The sequence below is a fragment of the Callospermophilus lateralis genome, chromosome 3, assembly GCF_048772815.1.
Source record: "Callospermophilus lateralis isolate mCalLat2 chromosome 3, mCalLat2.hap1, whole genome shotgun sequence".
In the NCBI taxonomy this organism is placed as follows: domain Eukaryota; kingdom Metazoa; phylum Chordata; class Mammalia; order Rodentia; family Sciuridae; genus Callospermophilus; species Callospermophilus lateralis.
The window spans coordinates 73,727,634-73,747,784 of record NC_135307.1 but is presented as its reverse complement, the minus strand read 5'-3'; the positions used below and the strand labels follow the sequence as shown (position 1 = coordinate 73,747,784).

At 35.4% G+C, this 20,151-nt stretch overlaps 1 protein-coding gene across 4 annotated transcripts in view; it reads left to right on the top strand.

The window, feature by feature from the left end:
• The first annotated feature begins 1,328 nt into the window (after positions 1-1,328).
• Positions 1,329-20,151, top strand: part of Tmem260 (transmembrane protein 260) — a 65,111-nt gene continuing 46,288 nt past the window's right edge. For all 4 annotated transcript variants that reach the window (XM_076850449.2, XM_076850450.2, XM_076850448.2 and 1 more), the window contains exons 1-3: positions 1,329-1,530; positions 6,374-6,405; positions 7,128-7,279. In XM_076850449.2, the coding sequence (XP_076706564.2) occupies positions 1,377-1,530; positions 6,374-6,405; positions 7,128-7,279 (338 nt within the window). In that variant the 5' untranslated portion in view covers positions 1,329-1,376. The remainder of the gene's footprint in view (positions 1,531-6,373; positions 6,406-7,127; positions 7,280-20,151) is intronic.

The following is a 20,151-nucleotide window of genomic DNA, read 5'->3' as shown; positions in this document are numbered from 1 at the left end:
ATTCAAACCCCATGAAATCTAGATGTGCCCTTCTTCATCATCCTTTACCTCTGTCAAATCCCGACTACATAAACGTCATTGACATTACTTCTTTCTTAACTTCTTATGTCACCTTACTCTCCTCCACTCTTGTCTCTTCTGCCATTCCCTAACTAAAGACACGGCTAACATTAAACTTCAACCTTGTTCTTGTTACATACACTATGCCTTTGCCAATTTAGTCATATCATCCATATGTGCATAACTCCCAAATTTATATTTCCAGTTCTGATTTCTACCTCCCAAACATGGGCAAAGAATTATTCTCTTTTGAAATAAAAGTCTATCAGTTTATAAAGCTCAAAAGCAAAACATGAAATGGACAAAAAGGAAAAGAAAGAAATACATGCTTGGTTCACTCAGAATTATTTACTTGCATGTGCTTTTGGAAAAGAAATAGAAGACAGCCTATCTTAGTTCTCTACTGTCGATTAACAAATTACCCCATATTTATTGGTTTAAAACAACATCTATTAGGGGCTGGGGTTGTGGCTCGGTGGTAGAGCGCTCGCTAGGCGCTGGGTTCGATCCTCAGCATCACATGAAAAAAAATAAAAGTATTGTATCCAACTACAACATATATATATACGTATATATATATACATATATATATACATATATATATATATATATATATGTATATATATATATATATACACACACACATATATATATATGTGTGTGTGTGTGTGTGTGTGTGTGTGTGTGTATAACAAAACAAAAAAACTCACAACATCTATTATGTCCCTGAGACAGCAGTCTGGCTTAGTTGGGTCATCAGCTTCAGGTACTTTCACGGGCTGCAATTAAGTTCTTGACAGTCATTTCAGGTCTAAAATGAGGAAGGCTCCACTTCCTAGCTCCCCCATATGGTGTTGAAGGTGGTGGTACTGAGGGTCTCCATCAGCTCCTGGCTAGCTCCTTTCGTGCAGTTCCACCCCACACCACAGGTGGCAGAAGCAGCCCTTCCCCGCTTGCGGTTTTCAACTCCGCTTCTGTCTCTGTCAGAACCGACCAAATCAGTATGGCAGGGGGGGGCAATTGCCACAGGAACGGTACAGGCTCGCTTTCCTCAGAGATGCCCCCCACCGTAATTGGTCACTTTAGAGCACAAGATAAGGATGTACGTACCCACTCGTGATGGTGACTAGAAAGTTCCCAGGCCTGGCTCTCTCATGCCTGGCCGGTTTTCCGCCCCCACCGGGCGAGAAAGGTGCGCCCGGCCGCTGAGGCTCGACCCGGAAGCTGCAGCGCGGGCTTGCGCTTGTCTCTCCGCGGGGACTGTGGGCTCCGCGCGGAGTCTGTGGGCCAGCCGCGTCCTCTGTCCGTCCGAATCCATGGGTCTCCATGGCGACGGCAGGGGTGGGGGGCGGGCAGCCGGAGCAGGGCTGCGGCGCTCCGGGGGCCTCGGCGGCGGCGTCGCGGTGTTCGCCGCTGTAGCCTCAGTGTTCACCCTCACGCTGCCCGCCTCGGTGCCGGGGGGAGACTCGGGTAAAGTACTCTCAGGCCGCCCCTCCCGCCCTCTCCCCTGGTCCCACTGCGGGAAGCCGCGGCCGCTGCTCCTGGTTCAGTCCAGTGGGCTCGGGCCTCCCATGCACCCTCTGGTTTGCAGCGCGGGGTTCATGCTTCGGAACCAGTTCTTCCATGCCAGTGACTCTGGTTTCGTTAGTTCCTGGGCTTTGGAGAAAGGGCTCCTGTGGGTTTCTGGAGACGGGGTTCACCGGCCTTCCCACTTCCCCAGGTCGTTTTTTCCGACCCTGACTTTACTTATCATTCCCCTTTAGTCCCCTTATGTTACTTAACGAGCCCTCGTGTTTCAGACAAAAGGAAATAACAGTAAGGGCGAATGGATTCCCTGAGAGCATTTTAGCGTGCTTAGAGACAAGTTAAAAATCCTGGAGACAGTAAGAGGGAAACGTGATTGAGAGTGAGTCTCAGAATAGCTCGTCAGGAGAGTCTTCTGAGGAGGTGATATTTTAGTTGAAACCAGAGTATTGACAAAGAATCGTGCAGAATATTTGGAGAACCCTTTAAAAAAGTGGGATCAGATGTGGCTTTAAGCAGCTTCTAATAAAAGGAAAAGCACAACTCCTGGGCCTTTTCTATCACATTCATTCTTCTTCTGTCTTTGAGACTAGAAACAAAGTCTTGGTTTTGTTTCTGTTTTACTACCAAATTAAGTGGATCATCCAAGTAATGCCTTATAACTGGCAGTAATTGACTCAGAACAGTGCTGTAACTTTAGGCAGTAAATCTCTATCCTCAAGAAATGGATAACATATTACCCCAAATTTAGTGGCTAGAAGCAGCAGACGTTTATTATCTCCCGATTGGGGTAGATTCAGAAGATGGGTACAGTTTAGCCAGGTGCACTATGTAGGACAAGGTTGCAGCCATGGTGTGGTCTGGGGCCACAGTCCACTGGAGGCTCCATTTGAGGAAAATCTGCTTCTAAACTCAACCTAGTTCCAAGCTATTCAGTTCTCTCTATAAAATAGCTGACATGTCAAAAGAAAGACATAGGGCACCTCTGTCTGACACCTGTCATTTTGTAACCTAATCCTGGAAGTGTTATGCCATTGCCCTGTTTTATTCGAGGGACTCAGTAAATCCAGCCCACATTCAAGGGGGAGAGGATTACACAAGTGAGAATTCCAGGAGTTGGGGATTATTGGGAGCTGTCTTCAAGGCTGTCTACCACATTGAAGTTCCCCAACATTCTGTTTTTCTATTCGTTACCTTTCCAGTTTCTTTCAGGTCCTATTCAGTGGTTCATTAGTGTATGAGGGAATGGAGGTTTCCAAGATTTATATTAAATAGTGGGAGTAGCTTTGTGGATGTGAGTTTTATATTAAATAGTGGGAGTAGCTTTGTGGATGTGAGTTTTAACATTGGAGTGCACTATTCAAAGATTAGATAGTTTTATTACCTGTTTTTAAAACAGCTACTTATGGTTGTCTGAGCCTTAGTATGGGATAGGATGAATAAGAACATTTAGTGAGCGCTAACTATGCCAGGCACTGTACCAAATGCTTTTTATGGACTGATGTTTTAGCCCTCCCAGGTACTCTGAGGTAGGTACTATTATTACCTTCCTCTTGTAGATGAGAAAACTAAGGCTAAGCTATGTCCAGAGTCACAGTAAGTCAGTGCTGTCAGGGAAAGAACCCAAGTAGATGGCCTTTAGAACAGGCACTGGTAACCTATACTCTGTCAAAGAATTTTATGAGATACTTTGTTACATCCACCATCACAGATGTAATAATATTTAAAGCCTGTTTAAAATCTATGGTTGTTTACTCATACCTGTAATCCCAGCTACTCTGGAAGCTGAGGAGGATGATCACAAGTTCAGGGCCATCCTGGCAACTTATTGAGATCCTCTCTCAAAATTTTTAAATCATAAATAAGAGCTGGAGATGTAGCTTAGTGATAGAGTGCTTGCCTACTCTGCACAAGGCTCTAGATTCAATCTTCAGTACTGAAAAAGGAAAAAAAAAAAAACCAAAACCCTATGGCTGCGATCTTGTTTTTATTAATGAAGTATTTTTCCTCAAAAGAATAAAGGTATATATTCCCCAAACTTTTTTAGGTGTTCTCATTTGCTTAATTTGATACTCAATCGTGGTTGCTTCTAATAGTTTTATGTTTATTTTGGGGAATAAATAAACTGTTTTTCATCTATATACCAGTATGGAAACTTTGTTTAATCATATTTTTGATCATTTTGTTTGTGTGTTGAGTGTACTGTTCTACTTGAATATTTACGAAATAATTTTCTTATCAATAAACAGAATACATCTCAAACAAAATAATGCATGTATTCTTCTTCCCAATATGTCTTAAGTTATACTGCATAAACCCATGGCATTGTGTGGCTTTGTTAAATTATAACAGTATAATTAACATTTAAGAAATATGAGGAAAAAAGAAATACGAAGGGAACTGGGTTTTATAAACATTAAGCATCTGTAGACAACTCTGAGCTTGCACCAGTTTGCTTCCTAGATAACAAAACTATGGGTCCCATAGTTGCCTGGAAAACTTGGGTTCCAAAGGTGTCTTGAGTAGCAAGTATGACAATGTGGTATGTCTTTTGATCAAGTTTGCTCCCAAAGGGACCCAAGTTTTTGAGTAAGATCAAGAAATCTTCCATCAAAAACAATGATCATGTAGTTCCAATGTAAGTAGGACTTAACTTTGAAGAAACACCAGCTTAAAGGGTCAGGACAGCTGGGTTCTGTGGCATATCCTCCTGAAGCAGGAGTAGGAGGATCACAAGTTTGAAGGTACCCTTGGCAACTTAGTCCTAATCTAAAAGTCTAAAAAATAAAAAATAAATAAAAGGACTGGGGATGTAGCTCAGTGGTAAAATGCCCTGTGGATTGAATCCCCAGTACAAAAAAATAAATGGAAGAGAATGAATAATGATTGCAAAATTTTGAACTCATACTTTGTCACACAGATATAAGAACAACAAGAAAAAAAAAAAAAACTGATCAAAAGAGTTTGGAACAGCAGATGTAAGAGCTAACCTGTTAAGGAGAAAACTATACTTGAGGGTAGTTACAAAAGGAAAAATTATCCTGAATATTTTTAGACCATAAATAATTTATTTAAAAAGAAATATTTGGGATTCAAAAAGTACCTTGATTTCTACTTATGAGTATCTCCAGTGATTTTTTTAATGTCCTAAAGTAGGGATTAGGTCAGTGGTAAAGCATCCCTGGGATCAACACCCAGTGCAAAACAAAACAAAAAAGTCCTCAGGTAATTGACTTAAGTGGGCAGTAGATGTCTTTGGAACCCTTAACAGGACTTCTATTTTGCAGTCATTTACCCAAGAATGAGGTAGGTGTCTTGAGTAGCAAGTATGACAATGTGGTATGTCTTTTGATGAAGTTCTATGTTTAGGGCTTGAGTTAGATTGTGTGGCCAGAGGAGGAGGAGATGGGGATGTCTTGGCAGGATCATGAAATGGCTAAGATAATGTTTTTAAACTTAGTGGGAGAGAGAAATGAAAATAACTAGCTGGAATATAAGGCAATCTAAAGTGCTAAACAGACTCAAGCAAGCTCTGTAAGGAGAAAGAAGTGATTATTTCTAATGGGGGAGTCTGGAGAGAGTTGTGTAAGGAAAGGTGTCACTGAGGAGGTGGCAATTGAACTAGGCCTTGAAGGATTTAGGAGAGAATGCTGGGGAAATATTCCATGGTGAGAAAATGAATGCTAAGAGGTGCCAAAGAAGACCACTCCAGAGGAGCACTGGGTATTCAGATTTCACTGAGATGAGCCTGGATTGATGGATAAGCCTGGCAAAGGGACCTTGCAACCTAGAGTTGAATGTCTTGCTGAGGAATCTGAACTTAATTCAGTAAGTAGAAACTAGTCATTGAGAAATTTTATACTGGAGATATAATCCAGCTTATTTGTTTTAATAAGTATAGTAAGCCATACTAAGCAATTTCAGTATGCAGATAAAGTGGGTTGGTCAATTCTTGCTGAAGTCCAGGCCAGAGATAGTAAAGTCTAATTGTACCTGGGGCAGTAGAATTTAAAAGCAGAGTATTGGTACCTACTGAAGTACAAAAAACAGACATTAGTACTTTTCCTATCATGCAATATTAATCGCAAATCATCAATATTGACCGATTTCTTACATTAATATATACTACAGTGTATAGAGATGAGTCAGAAATAGTCCTTATGCTCTGGATACTTAAACTAATAACAAATAAGCATTGAATTACTGCATCATAATTCTAGAAATAATGCTAACAATGAAGAACTATAACGCATATAATAATTTACTGATTGGAAAAAAATGTATTATAGCAGAACCTATCAAAAGAACCTAGGTGGAAATTGTTTTAAAATATCTAAATGTATGCAAATGCCAGTATTAAGGTTATATGGCACATTTTATAAATTATCAGACTTCAGACCTTTGCACATTTGACATAAATTGTATCTTTTGTAGACTATTGTGCTAAATTCTTGAGAGACGATACAGCACATTATACTAATGCTCTCTAAAAGTATTTGCGTATTTTCAAGTAAATATGACTTTCAAGAGAGAAAATAAACATTTTTTAATGGAAATTCACCTGTATTTCCACTGACCAGTTATTGAAAACTATCAAACATAGTTTGTTCAATAAGACCTAACAGAGAAAATATTCTTTGACTATTTCATGCTGTTAAATCTCTACAGATTTACAGTTTTATCCAGTCAAATTAATGCAAAACCCCAATGCAAGCATTTGGATTTTGAAAACTTTGGAGGAGTGTCATTCTCTAATAGTAATTATTGGTTTTACATTATTTTTTCACAGGGGAACTGATCACAGCCGCACATGAGCTTGGAGTAAGTATTAGTTTTATTGTTTAATCAATGCTCTCATTAACAGTTTTAGGAATTAAGAAAGTTTAATTAAGCATGGAGTAAAGTAGATTAATTTATTTTCAAACCCTAGTTTTTAGTAACTTATAAGTACAGTACGTGACAATTTACTTTAAGTTTTAAATCCAATTAAACTAAATTATAAAGCAAAGCCTTTACTATATATACAGTGGCTGGCTTATTATCACCCCAAATTTTGTATAAGCTGTGGAGAATAAAATAAATCGGGTTAACAGTTTTAATAAGTTTATTATTTAATAAACTTTATTATGGTGCATGATCCCTTTAGGCAAGACCTTACGACTGTCAGCATGGTGGTAATCCCATAGCAGTGTGGTCTTTCAACTTTCTAACCAATACGATATTTCAGAACCTGCTTTTTTTCAAGAGCCTTTTAAATGACCCTAATGTACTGTGAACCTAGAGAACAAACTGCTTGAGAACTGACAATGAAATATGTCACCCTTCTCGAGGTGATACACCATGTGATAGACACTGCCAAATCCACTAAAGAAAATATTTATTTGTATTGGCACAAGAGGATTACAATAGGAAAACACTATTTAAACATTTAGTCATTGGCACTTAATCTTTTTACTTGCCTGAGAAAGGGGTATACTTTTCAATTAAAGTCGGTGTGACTCTTCGTAGATGAAAGTCTTCTAACTGTTGCTATTTTTCCATAGGTTGCCCATCCTCCTGGCTATCCTTTGTTCACACTGGTGGCTAAACTAGCAATTACACTCTTTCCTTTTGGTTCAGTTGCCTACCGAGTCAATCTTCTCTGTGGCTTATTTGGAGCAGTAGCTGCATCATTACTTTTTTTCACCGTTTTCAGGTAAAGTTGATTAGTTAAAATTAAGTTTTAGTAATTGGAGATGTGGATTTCTTATGGCCAACTACATACATTTAAAAAATCTGTTGTTGCTTGAGTGGTTTCCCTAACTCACGTGACTTCACTTTCTTCATTTACAGTAATTTCATATGCATTTGGCCCCTCCATGATTACATGGCTGGTTCTGCTTCATACAATGGGGTGAAGGTGTCACTGGTTCATTATCACAGTTCTCTGATTAGGCAGAACTAATGAGGTTTGTCATTTTGTGAAGATGCAGATAGGCCAGTTTAATTCAACAATATGAAGTTCATCTTTTGATAAATGGTAAATGCCATTTAATTACTCACAGCATTGCTGATGGGCAGCTGCCTTTCACACCAGATCTAATCTAGATATATTATATTCTAAATATGAACATTTATGTTTTTTGAAATGAGGTTGTTAACTAAGAAAATTATGTTTGGGATGTGGTTTTAGTTAAGTTCACTTTGTTCCAATATAGCTGCAGGGAAGGTAGGCAAACTAGACCACACTTAGTTACTGATGGAAAGCTTTCTTAGTTTGTAAGCTACTCTTGCTTTAAAAAAGTTGTAATTAGTTTAGGATATTGGTTAACTTATTTGTCTTTGATGTTTCTGTCTTCTTTACTCCTAATTTAGTCTCATCTATGCCCAAGAGGATAATAGCAAAAATATAAATTATACTTCCTAAAATGTGAAAAAACAAATTAACGCACTTCTTCAAAAACTTTTCTAGTTTTTAAAAATAAAATCAAATCATTTTGTATGTAAACACAGTATAATTTGAGTAGACATAATTTCAAATATAATTTTTGGAGACTAATATTTTATAATATAATGGTCATAACACTGCCCTTTAGCTAAATTCTTTCTAAATTCTTTTTTGGTTATTTATAGAAAGGTAAAAGTTAACAGTTATGACTCTCAATGTTTACTTTTAAATCTATTTGTAGAAAGCTTTCAGATTTAAATATTTTAATTATTGATGATTTATTAAATGCTTATTATTTAATTTGTTTCTATTTAGTGTTACATTTTTTTCAGTGATAGCCAAATCTTTAAGTTTGAAATTTTAAAAATAATATCTCTGATTCATTAGTGTTATGAATACTTTATTTTTCTAAATTACCAGAATAAATTTTATTAGAATTATTTCTTCTGAGTCTTTTGCAATTCAGAATCTGTCAGTATTTCCATAGAGAGAAAAGCTGATCATCTTTTTTTTTTAAATATGTAGGTATAAATTGGGATTCATCTGTTGTATATCAAATGTATGAGTTATTAATTTTCATAAAGATATTTTAAGACAGACATTTAAAGAAAACTAGTTTTTATTTTAAGAGTTCATCTTTGTTTTAGAGGATCTTTTATGTAACATACGTCTATTTAAATGTTATACAGCTATATAAATGCTCTTAGGCAAGTAAAGTGATTTATCTCCAAAAATTTTCTGTTTGTCAACATATTGTTTATGGCATTCCACATGAGAATACTATAAAAATCATTCATAAAAACCTTTGCAAATACTGCATAGCTTTGGACTATAATTTTCCTTTGAGTTGTCCACATTTAAAAATGGCTTTTACTAATGCTTATGCTTGATTATATGACTTTTAGATAAGCACACTAGCCTGTGACCCTTTTCTTTTAATATGCAGCATTAATGATAAATTTTTATACTTGCTAATGTGTGTTTGAAATCACAACTTTAATATTACTAAACCAGGCATTTGAGTGGTTTTAGTAAGGTAGTACTTTGGAAAAGTTACTATCTTTCCGAAAAGGGATCTAACAATATTATCTCTCACATACATTTTAATATGAAAATACTTCATTATTTTGAATACAAATAACTGACAAGGTACATGTCCTTTGGGAACAACCTAGTTCAAGTGGCAAATCTGTTTTGTCAAACAATAGACACTCTTCAGAAAGGAGAAGCCATCTCTATGGTAATAGGACTAACAGTAGCCTATTGATTGAGTGGAAGAAGACATTATACAATGTCAGCTGGCTTGTTACAATTTCATTTGTTGTATGACCTGAACTTAACCTCTAAAACCTTTCTTCTGTGAATATAAACCCAACAGCAGGACACAGTTTTTGTACAGCCATTACAGTGATGGCTTTTTTCCAGTCCTAGCATACAGTAAATATATTCCTTTACAGGTTGACTCCTTTATCAGAATTTGTTTAGGAGACATTTCACTACTTTATTCATTTACAGACTAAATCATCATTTCATTTTGTTGTTGAATATTGAAGGGTTTTGATCCAGGAAACAGTTTTATTCTTTCTTCCCCCTCCCATCACTTAAGAGAACATTACTGTACATGTGGGATTAGTGCTGACTGGTGTGCAGTAAATTAATTCTTTTAACAGGTTTAGGTTTTTTTCAGGTAATTGTTCACATAGCATTCACTATATTTAGCTCTTGGGGTGGACATAAAGACCTTCTGTACCTTTTAAACAAAGATTGTATTTCAAAAGCAAATTTCTGTTTAAATGTGTTGATGTAAAAGGCTCCCTTTTTTTCAGTAAACATGACTTAGATTGAAAGAACAATTTATTCGTTGTTTCCCATTACTATGTAATTTTTGCTTTTCTTGCATCTTTCTCTTGCTTTTAAAAGCCGTAAGATGTCATTAACACTGCATTTTTTGTCAATCTTTCCTAATGGTTGGCAAGAACTCATTTATACTTGCTTTGCTCTAGTGTAGAAAGTGTATGAGTAAAACAGCACACTGAAAGCTGTGTCACTGTCATTTATTGAATTAAAAATAGTAAGATTGTGGCAGTTTCTGGTTTATGTATTGTCCCTTTCAGGGGCATTTTAAGGCATGCATTATGTTAGGAGTTTAATCTAATACATTTCATTTGTATGAAATAATTCTTATTTAATTTGTGTACATATCTGTGTTTTTAAGGTTATGTAATAAAGTTAGTGACTTAAGGAACTGAGATTTTCCCTTTTAAGACCTTTGAAGTAAACGACTTTTAAGTTTGATTATCTGATGTTTAAAGTGTCTTATTTTCTATTTGTAATTCCCAAACCCTATTAATATAAAATAAAAAGTTATAGGTGATATAAATCACAAATATGAACATCATTTAACTTAATACTTGAATTTCAAAGTTATTTTCTAGCAAACATCAAAATAGGTCCAATATAGTAAAATAAGGAGGAGTACTAAAATCACTCTCATCAAACATCTACATGCTTACATTTAATATGTGCTGATCATTAAAATAGAAGAAAGTGCATTGAGATAGCATTGTATACAAATGCTTTATTGCAGGGAAGATTTAACTTGCTCATGGTTTCAAATGAAAACATATCTTACATCATTTATTTTGTTAGTTACAGGACAGGGAATATATTCCCAACAGCCTTGAGAGTCAGCATTTCTTTTTCAAACTATTAATGACCAATGGGAACTATAGAAAAATCCATTCATCAGTGTTTCTTGAACACTCATGTGAATTGAAATTAAAACTCTTTTAGTTTTTATAATTAAAATTCAATACTTATTTTAAAGAAAGTAAAACAAAAAGTTACTAACCATTAAATAGGCAGTTTTCTAGAAGGCAGTGTCTTAGAAAACTTTCGTAAAAACCCTAATATCGTTAACATACTATATTTAGAAATCAGATTTCTTAATGTCAAGCAGGCTTCTTAGAATATATGAATATTAACAATAATTAAAGGTATATTGAAACTATTTCTATTTAATACAAAGAACTTGCGATCAATTTCAGTAGTACTTAAATATGTTCTGGCAGATTATTTAGTGCCCATATTTTATGCATGGGATTTTGTCATTTTTATAAATTATGTATTCCTAAACATTGTGTTGCTAAAAATTAATTTGATTATAATTTTGGAAAGCGAGTACTTGATTCTGAGCACCATCTGCTATTCTTATAGCTTCCGTTAAGATTCCATTCAATAAAGAATAGAAAATTAAAATGCCATACCTTAGAGAATGAGAATCTCCTGCTTAAGGGACATTTGGATTTTCCAGCTCAAAGAGTACTTTAGATTATTGCCATAGAGAATAATGTGAAGCTCTTTCTAATTTCCGAAGTAACTACGCATAAGTAACAAATAGTCACCAAGTTTTTGTAGTTGAAGAAGAATGGAAAGTACTGGAGCATTAATTTCCATTCAGGAGAATATCTGTCTTGATCCCTGGTTAATTGATCATATATTTCTCTCGTACTTGTATTAAAATTGCATTGACTCAGACTAGTTAAGCATATTAAGAGCTTGATTCATTTGCATTTTTTTATAAGTAGAGGGACATATTAGACTCAAATAGCAGCGCTTCATTTTGAAGGGAAAAAAGCAGGGCAAAAACTCTTTTAAGACTGTAGAGTCTTTTCTGACAGCTAGTCAGAGTTAGAATTAGTTCAAGGAAATGTTAATAATGCACTGCCTGGCCTAATCCCTTTGATATCACCAGGTAGCCTCCTGTTCATGGGTTAATTGCTTTAAAAGCGAAGGCAATATTCTGAGCGGTGGGCCGCTTCACCTTTTCACAGCTGTTACCATTGAGTGACAACTAAATCCCATGTGTAAGATGAGGAAGAGCTCAATCTCCAATTGGGAGAAAATTTATGTAAACCGCAATCCCTTCAGAATGTGCGGAAGTCATAGACTTTCTTGATTTACTCTGCTTTTCCCAGAAAGCTCTATTGTTCACTTTCCTAAGTCCCATCAACCCTTTGTAGCAGAATATCACAGCGGCAGCAGATAGCTTGAAATATATAAATGCTATCATAGCTCTGATTAATAGCAGTGCTTATGAGTCAAGTCTGATAACAGTGCAGCTCTCCACTCAATTTCAGATACTGCTAATGGAATCTGTCTTCTCCAATTGTAATATGAGAAGGCCTAATTTGCCATGGAGCTTGGAGCTGTCACCAGTAGGGGATTGTGGGGTCAGATGGGAGCTGCCAGGTTTTTGCCCTGCAGCTTGTATCTCTCACTTTGAATAGAGCAGCCCCCTGCCTGCCAGTTAGCTGATAGGCCGCCGTGGGGTTTATGCCACTATGTACAATAGGAGAGGGCTACATAGGCTGACTTTATAATTGTGAAGCTAGCTCATATTTCCACAGCTACTGTGCTGCATAATTTCTAATAAGTGGTTTTAACAAATGTCAGATTATGAAAAGTTTCCTCAATTACAAAAACTTATAAAACATTTAAATTGCTAAATCTGTTTCCTGCCGAGATTTTGCCACTGGAACTAGTCATCAGTTATTATGACTGCCCTAATAAATGCATATATTTCTTAAAATTACAAATAAAATATAGGTCATAACTCATATAGACTTGCCACTTTTCAGAGCCATAAAAATAGAAAACAATCTTAACAAATTGAAATATTAAGATATACTTCCCAACTTTGCATATTCAAACTCCTTAATATTAATTCTCTATTGTGAAGTTGGTTGGTGTTGCTGATGTAGTTTAATATTTTCATTCTGTGGGTTTAGTTATTTGGATGTTTTAAACTTGCTTTTAAGATACTTTTAAGTTTTAAGATACTTTTAGTATCTTAACATTGTGAAAATTATGCAACATCTTCTAAGTTTTCAGTTAAAAAGGACTGGGTATGAAAGATGTTGGCCAGTGCCTTTGAGAATAATATGCTGAAATATACTTTTACCAGTTTCAGTTTTACTACTGAATGCAAAGTATACTATCAACATTATCAAGCTAATCTTGAGGTCTTGTGGGTTTTTACAGATTTCAAATAAAATGTTCTAAAATATGTAATTTGGGGGTTATTTTAAACTGTGGTGTACCTCAAGAAGGTATTGCCTTGCATTTTGAAGTTATTTGGCATACCATGAAAACTTAGTAAAATGTAAACAATGGTGATTCCTATAAAGACTAGTTCATTTTTTTCTTTTAGGGGTATAAGTTGATAGGGTATAATAAAATGAATTATTTGAAACCTTTGTCATTTATTAATTAATGTATGAATCTTAATTCTAATATAAATGGTCTGATTATATCTTATTTATGGAAGCTCTTCATAATCTTATTTTTCCCATTTCAGTTGCATTTTTTGAAGGCTTTTTTCATTTTTTCCCCCAATTTTATATAGTGGTTTAAAATCAGGAGTAATACTTGGTACGTTTATATGGTACTGCTGGTTAATATTTACATAGCTGAAAATACAGGTGAAACGGTTTACCTTTTGATTGATTCTCATCAAAGAGAATTAACCTTGGTGGGATTTTTTTTTCTGGAGTTACAGTAAATTTATCTGCAAATTTTTTTAAACTATGGAAATGTTTTAAAACATTTTAGACCCAGTGGGTGGTAGCTTCACAGATACACCTTTAACATATCACATTTTCAATGACTGATTATGTTCATTAGGTCTAAACTTGAAAATGTTTACATTCTAATGCTTTCTAACCGACCATGAATATAATATTCCCACAGAGCACTTGACATATATTACATGCCCAGTGCTGAAAGAAAGTAACCTTAGCAGTACTTATATTTTCATAGCTTAGCTTCCCAGTATCACCATTCCCAAGGTAGACTGGAAAGATAAATATATGGCATTGGTTATGTGAATGAACCAGAAGGGAACATTGTATCATTTTCACAAGCAAAACTCAACTCAGAAAGATAAAAACATGGAAGAGTAAGGATAATAGATTTGCTGTTGATTGTATACTGCTTTATTGTACTTCTTTCCTGTAACCCTTTGCACCATTTTGGTTGTCAGTATGAATTGACACTAGCAGTAATTTCTTAAACATTATTGTTCATATGCTGCATTGTGGTCTGCCTACTCCCATTCCACTTACTTCAAGTAGTTCTCACTATAGAGGAAGGGTGCTGTAGCCTCCATGTTGGGTTCTTTTCATATAAGTAACACTGAAGGCCAATGCGTTCATTAAATTTATGAGGTACATCATGTGTGTATTTGGAATGAATTTCAGGTTTCTGTTATTTGCCTTTTGATTTAGGGTTAGACAAACATGTTACTACACATGAAAATCAAATACAGTGTAGTAGAAAGAAAATATACCTTATCATCAATAGCAAAACAGTATCAATGGTGTAAATTGTAACCTGATTTATCCATTATGTCAACAGATGGATACTAGCCCATCCTTGAGGAAACTACTACACAATCAGTACTTTTCTTAGGAAGCTTCTTGGGTCTCATGGATTTTGTGGACCGAAAAGAAGGCAGTTATGTTTTAATTAAAGAATTCTGATACTTTAGACTGCTTTTAATAGCATCACATCTTTACACTTCAGTGGGGAACCTCTGTCATTTGCATTATCTGGACGAAGTTTAAAGTACTTGACACCTTTCCCATACTATCTGTCATATTCTTGATATGTCTTTCTTCATTGTGCATAAACACTGTTCACTACTAGAATGTAAACTACATGATTTTAGTGTTAACCAAATAAAAAGCAATTAGGAAGATTTATTTATTGCAAATGTACTTCATAATATTTTTTATGTGGAGTATTAAATATATTTATATAAAATAAATCATACTTCAATTACTTGGATTTGCTATTCTGAATCACCTTTTCTCTATTAGTGTGAAACCTTAGAATTAAGTATATATTTATTAGCATAAAAATGTGATTGTGATTATTAATATTGATAGATGACTGTCCTTTATAATGCAGTGGTTATGGCCTTATAAGATTTTATTTTAGGGGTTAAGTGTGGTGGTGCTAGCCTATAATCCCAAATACCTAAGAGGTTGAGGAAGGAAGATCATAAGTTCAAGGGCAGCCTTGGAAACTTAGTGAGATTCTGTCTTAAAATAAAAAATAAAATGGGCTGGAGATGTAGCTTAGTGGTAGCACACTTGCCTAGCATATGCAAATCCTTGAGTTCAATCTCCCAGTATTGCAAAAAATAAAATAAAAAATAAAAAAGATTTTATTTTTCTACAAAGTCAGCTTAGATTCTACAACTATGTGCTTTATTTGAAACAATATCTCCCTGATTTTGCTCTATGAGAATTGGATTGAGAATGGAAAATGTTTTTTCTCATAGTGTGGTTAACTCATCCTAAAATATTCTTAAGTTTACAATGGAAAATACACTATTTGGTGAGTTCTGGTGAAAAGAGACTTACTTTATTCACAACTTCATTTGAATTTCTCTTCTTTTTCTCTAGTTTACTATTGGTTTGTTTAAAATAATTATCAATTTCAGTAAAAAAAACTTAATTTTAATGAGCTAATTTTAAGATTCTACATTAGCACATTAATTGCTTTTTTAAAAAAAATAATTTGGTATATTTGTTCAAGAGAATAAAATAAAAATTGAAATAGGGTTTCTTAATTGCCAAGTGAAAACCAATAGTGTTTTTGATTATGTCATTATTTTTTGAAAAATTCATCAGACTTAGTCTTTACATAGGTGAAAGTTTTGTCATATTTTGTAGGGAATTCATGTTTATAATTCATCTGCATATGAAACTTTATGGATAATACAAGATATCTTGTTTTGTGGGCTCAAATCAATAATTTCATTTAAAACTCATATTTAAATAAAAATGTCAGATTTGACATCCCCTCTAATTATTTTTACTTATTCTTTTTTGATTTTGTTTATTTTGGTACTGGGGATTAAACCTAGGAGTGCTTTACTATTGAGCTATATCTCCAGACCTTTTTTAGTTTTTATTAGAGACAGGGTCTCACTAAGTTTCTGATACTAGCTTTGAACTTGCAATTTTCCTGCCTCTGCCTCCTGAGTTGCTGGGATTACAGGTGTGCAGTACTGCACCCTGTTATCTATCAGGGTGTGAAAGACAACATGAGAAATTGTGAACCTTCTGTATTCTATTATTCCCTTTGAAATATGCATTTTTGTAAACAAGGTATAAATCATATAAATATGAAGATGAAAGTGCTTTTTTAAGTAAATTATCCTTTCAGTACTCTTGCCAAAAGATTAAGACTTGACTTGAAATATAGAATGATGAAATGAGTATGCCTTAGTTTCTAGAAGATGTATCCATATCACTCTGTTTTTTTTTAAAAAAATCAATGTAACAAATCCAAAATAAAGCCTTGAATTTTTCCCTTAATTTCATTTGTTGCCAAGACACTATTTTTATAATTATAAAGCCCAACAACAATAAAGGATATGGATCTTGAAAGATGCAAAATGTATCCAAATACGAAAACCATCTTTTGTCTTAACTTTTTACACTTATAAAAAAGAGAATTCTTTCTAAATAATGGCATACATATGATTTTATAAGCATTATTTGAAAATGGTTGGACTAAGGTGAGGTAATTAGAAACTGTTGCTACTTGAAGCCCATTAAAAGCTTAAAATAAAGTGTGTCTAAAATTTTAAAAGGTATATAAATGGGAAAACCTTTAATTTTCAAAATGTTAAATAGTTTTTATAGAATGCAGGCACACATACATGTACACATACACATGAATGATGCACTATTATGTTGACATGATTATCCAGGGGTCTTAATAGTCCAAAAATAATTCCTTTGACTTTGAAACACATTGTATAGGGGGGTTGCATGTTTTTCAAATCTGATTTCCTTTTTGTGTCTTGATTTGATTACAGTTAAAAGTTTAGATGCCTGGCCTGGGAATATGGCTTAGTAGGAGAGTGCTTGTCTAGGGTATGGAAGGCCCTGGGACTGATTCCCCAGAATCACCACCAATAAAATAAACTAAAATAAACTCTCTCTATTCAATACACACTTAATAGTTAAAATATATATCTATTTTTTTTCAATTTAGTAAAAACCTGGAGAAGGAGCAACTACCCTTGTCTCTAGTCTTAAGTTACCTTATCTTAGTGAAAGTCCTTTAGGGAAAACTTAGAAAAGGTGATGCTTACACTGAGTTGTAAATAATAACTGTAAGTTAGCCATGTGAAGACAAAACAGTGCTCCGGATATATGGAATCTTATTCACAAAGAAACCCAGAGGTGGAGAACCAGCTTATAAGTAAGTGATTTACATGTCATGTAGTGTTGTTGAAACATGGAGTTTGAGAGGGGTTATGTTAAATGAAGCTATGTTTGGGCTGAGATTAGAACATGAAAGGTCTTGACTATGGTAATGTGTTTCTGTTATGATTCAAGGGGAGTCATTAAAGATTTAGATGCAGGAGTGTGCTAATATCAGGAATGTTTGTGAAGGCAGAAGACTTACCATACTATTGGGTTGGTTTGAGTTCCAGGGGATGAAAGAGGACAGTGGCCATGTGAGTGAAGAAAAGTTGATTAGTTTCAAAATAATTATGATATAAAATTGATAGCATTATGAAGTATGTTTAACAGGGAGTGGAAGTCTTGATGGTGACTCCAGGTCTCTTAACTTGAATAACTAAGGTAGATAATGAAAATCATAAATATAGAATGTACAGGAGTAGGATCCTTGTGAGCAAAGAGGGTGGAGGTTAATTTGGTGCCCATTAACTGCGATGTTCTATGGGACATCCAGAGTTGGGGGGAGTGGTACTGGAATGGGTATATAGCAATTGGTTGGATTACATAAATCTGAAACTAAGAGAGCAAGTAGTGCTAGGGACAGATTTGGTGTTTTCAGTTTGTAGTTGTCAGTTGAATTCAAGATAATAGATAAAGCTGACCAGAGTATGTAAAGTTAAGAAGAGCAAATTGCCTGAGAAAGAAATCTTGGAAGAGCCCAGCTTTCAAGGTATTATTGGGAAAAGAGACATTCAGCGAAGACACAGAAGGAAGATCCAGAGCTATATAAGGAAAACTGGGGATGTCGTGGTGTCCCAAACATAAACATCTACCCAGATTCAGTAGAGTGAATCTGGGAGAGTGATCATCAACAGTGTGCAACATGACAGAAAGGCCCAGAAAGCCTATGAGAGTTGGGGTCCCCAGACAGGAGTTACAGCAGTGTGCTAGGGTGAGGAAGGGGACAGAGGCTGCAGAGATGAGGCTGATACTGAGCCTAGCCAGACCTGAAACTGTATGAAATCATTCCTGATGTCAGCTTGCTTTTTAGTCATTTATCTCTATCTCAGTAAGGTGAACAGTGTGCTCAAAAAATGCTCAGGAAATTGGATGAGCAACATGATGAGACTGCCTACCTACAGAATCAGTGAAGGAATTGAAGGGCTCCAGGCTTCAGAAAACCATTATTAGCCTTACTGACTTGTCAGCACAAATCAAAGACTCAGCTTGCTGGGTGCTGGTTTGGGGGATCCCATCTCCTTGTCAGCATGCATGTGAAGTCAGAGCACTAGGCTGCACACTTGTTCTTCATTGCACTCCACCTGCAGACTTCTTATTGCATGATGTACCGACCACCGCTTGGCTCTCAGGACAAATTACTTAATTTTACTGAAAAATCTTACAATTTTGAGAAGAGCTTTGTTAGACTTTTTTTTTTTTTTTTTTTTTTTAAATCATGGGCTGTTTTCAACAATGGAGTTCAGTTTTGGTAATTAACTATTATGTTCCATCCTTGAACAATTTGATATTCTTTTCCCCAAGCTACTTTTCACTCCCTGGCATGACTTTAGCTTTCTGTTTACTCATTTCCTTGATGCCCCACTGTCCAGTTTAATTGAGACCTACAACCCCTTGCTCATCCTTGTCTCCTCCCTCAGCTCCCTACTGGCTTTACTCCCTTCTTTAATCCAATCTGGGGCTCATGATTCATTACTTGAGCTCTCTTTCCTTCTTATCCTTCTGTCCTTCTTCCTTAAGGTTGGCTCTATCCAGACTTCCCAGGCCTGGTTCTGTGCAGTCACGTGGACTGATGCTGCTCCTCTGAACCCAGTCTCTGTAGTCTCCAACCTCAGCTGAGCATTTATTGCTAACTACTAGGCCTTGTGTGTATCTCTCCTGGGCTTGTAGAGTTTTTCCACAATAAATGTTTCCAATTACCTCTACTTTTCTTAATCCACTAATTTATATTACAAATTTACAAGTTTACAGTCAGTAGATTCTAAATCTTAATGTAAAGTCAAAGTTTAAAGGCATCGTGTTCAATGTATATGCATTTAAGGAAGGACAGAATGGCCTAAAAGATTGCTGAGATCATCACCAGAGCAGGAGAGCCTCAGCAGGGTGTGGGTTGATCCAGAATCCTCAAACACACCCATGTGCAAAGGCCTCTGTGGTTGCTCCAGACCCCTTCTGGTTGCTCCAGACCCTTGGGTTGCTCCAGCCTTCAGGAGGAAACAGGTGGTTTGGTGAGTCACCCCACTTGATTCTTTCAGTATAATAGGCTCAAAATAACTGCTAATGGAAGCTAGTCAGGTCATCTCAACTGGAAGACAACTCAGAGACAGGCAAATGAGACTGTAAACTGCATTAGGTTGAGTATCGTGTTTGTTTTTAGCCACTGTATTCCCAGCACATTAAACAGTAAAATTTAGTAAATATTTGATAAGTGAATAAATATAATAACTCTGGGGGGAAAAAGTACATGCATTTAAAAAGAGACTCAGAGTTTGGCCTATAAAATGATATTGAAATATAAGAAGTTTATAAGGCTTAGGCTATATAGATTATTTGTGAAAAGTATTCTTTATGATTTAATGTATTATTTGGGATGACAGAGCATCCAAAATATTTCATATTCTACCTTTCTGCTCTTGGAGGCACACTCTGTCTCTTCTGTTTTCCACAAGGCTATGAAAACTTCAGCCTTTATTTTCATAATTTAGTCACACAGTTTCTCTTGAAAAGAATAATATACATTATATTAAAGTGGGAAAGCAGTGTATTTCAGTTAAAATTTTTGGTTGAAAGCAATTGGATGACTATGATTAGCAGAAAAGAAATGTATTAAAAGGAGGTTGGGAAGAACTTTAC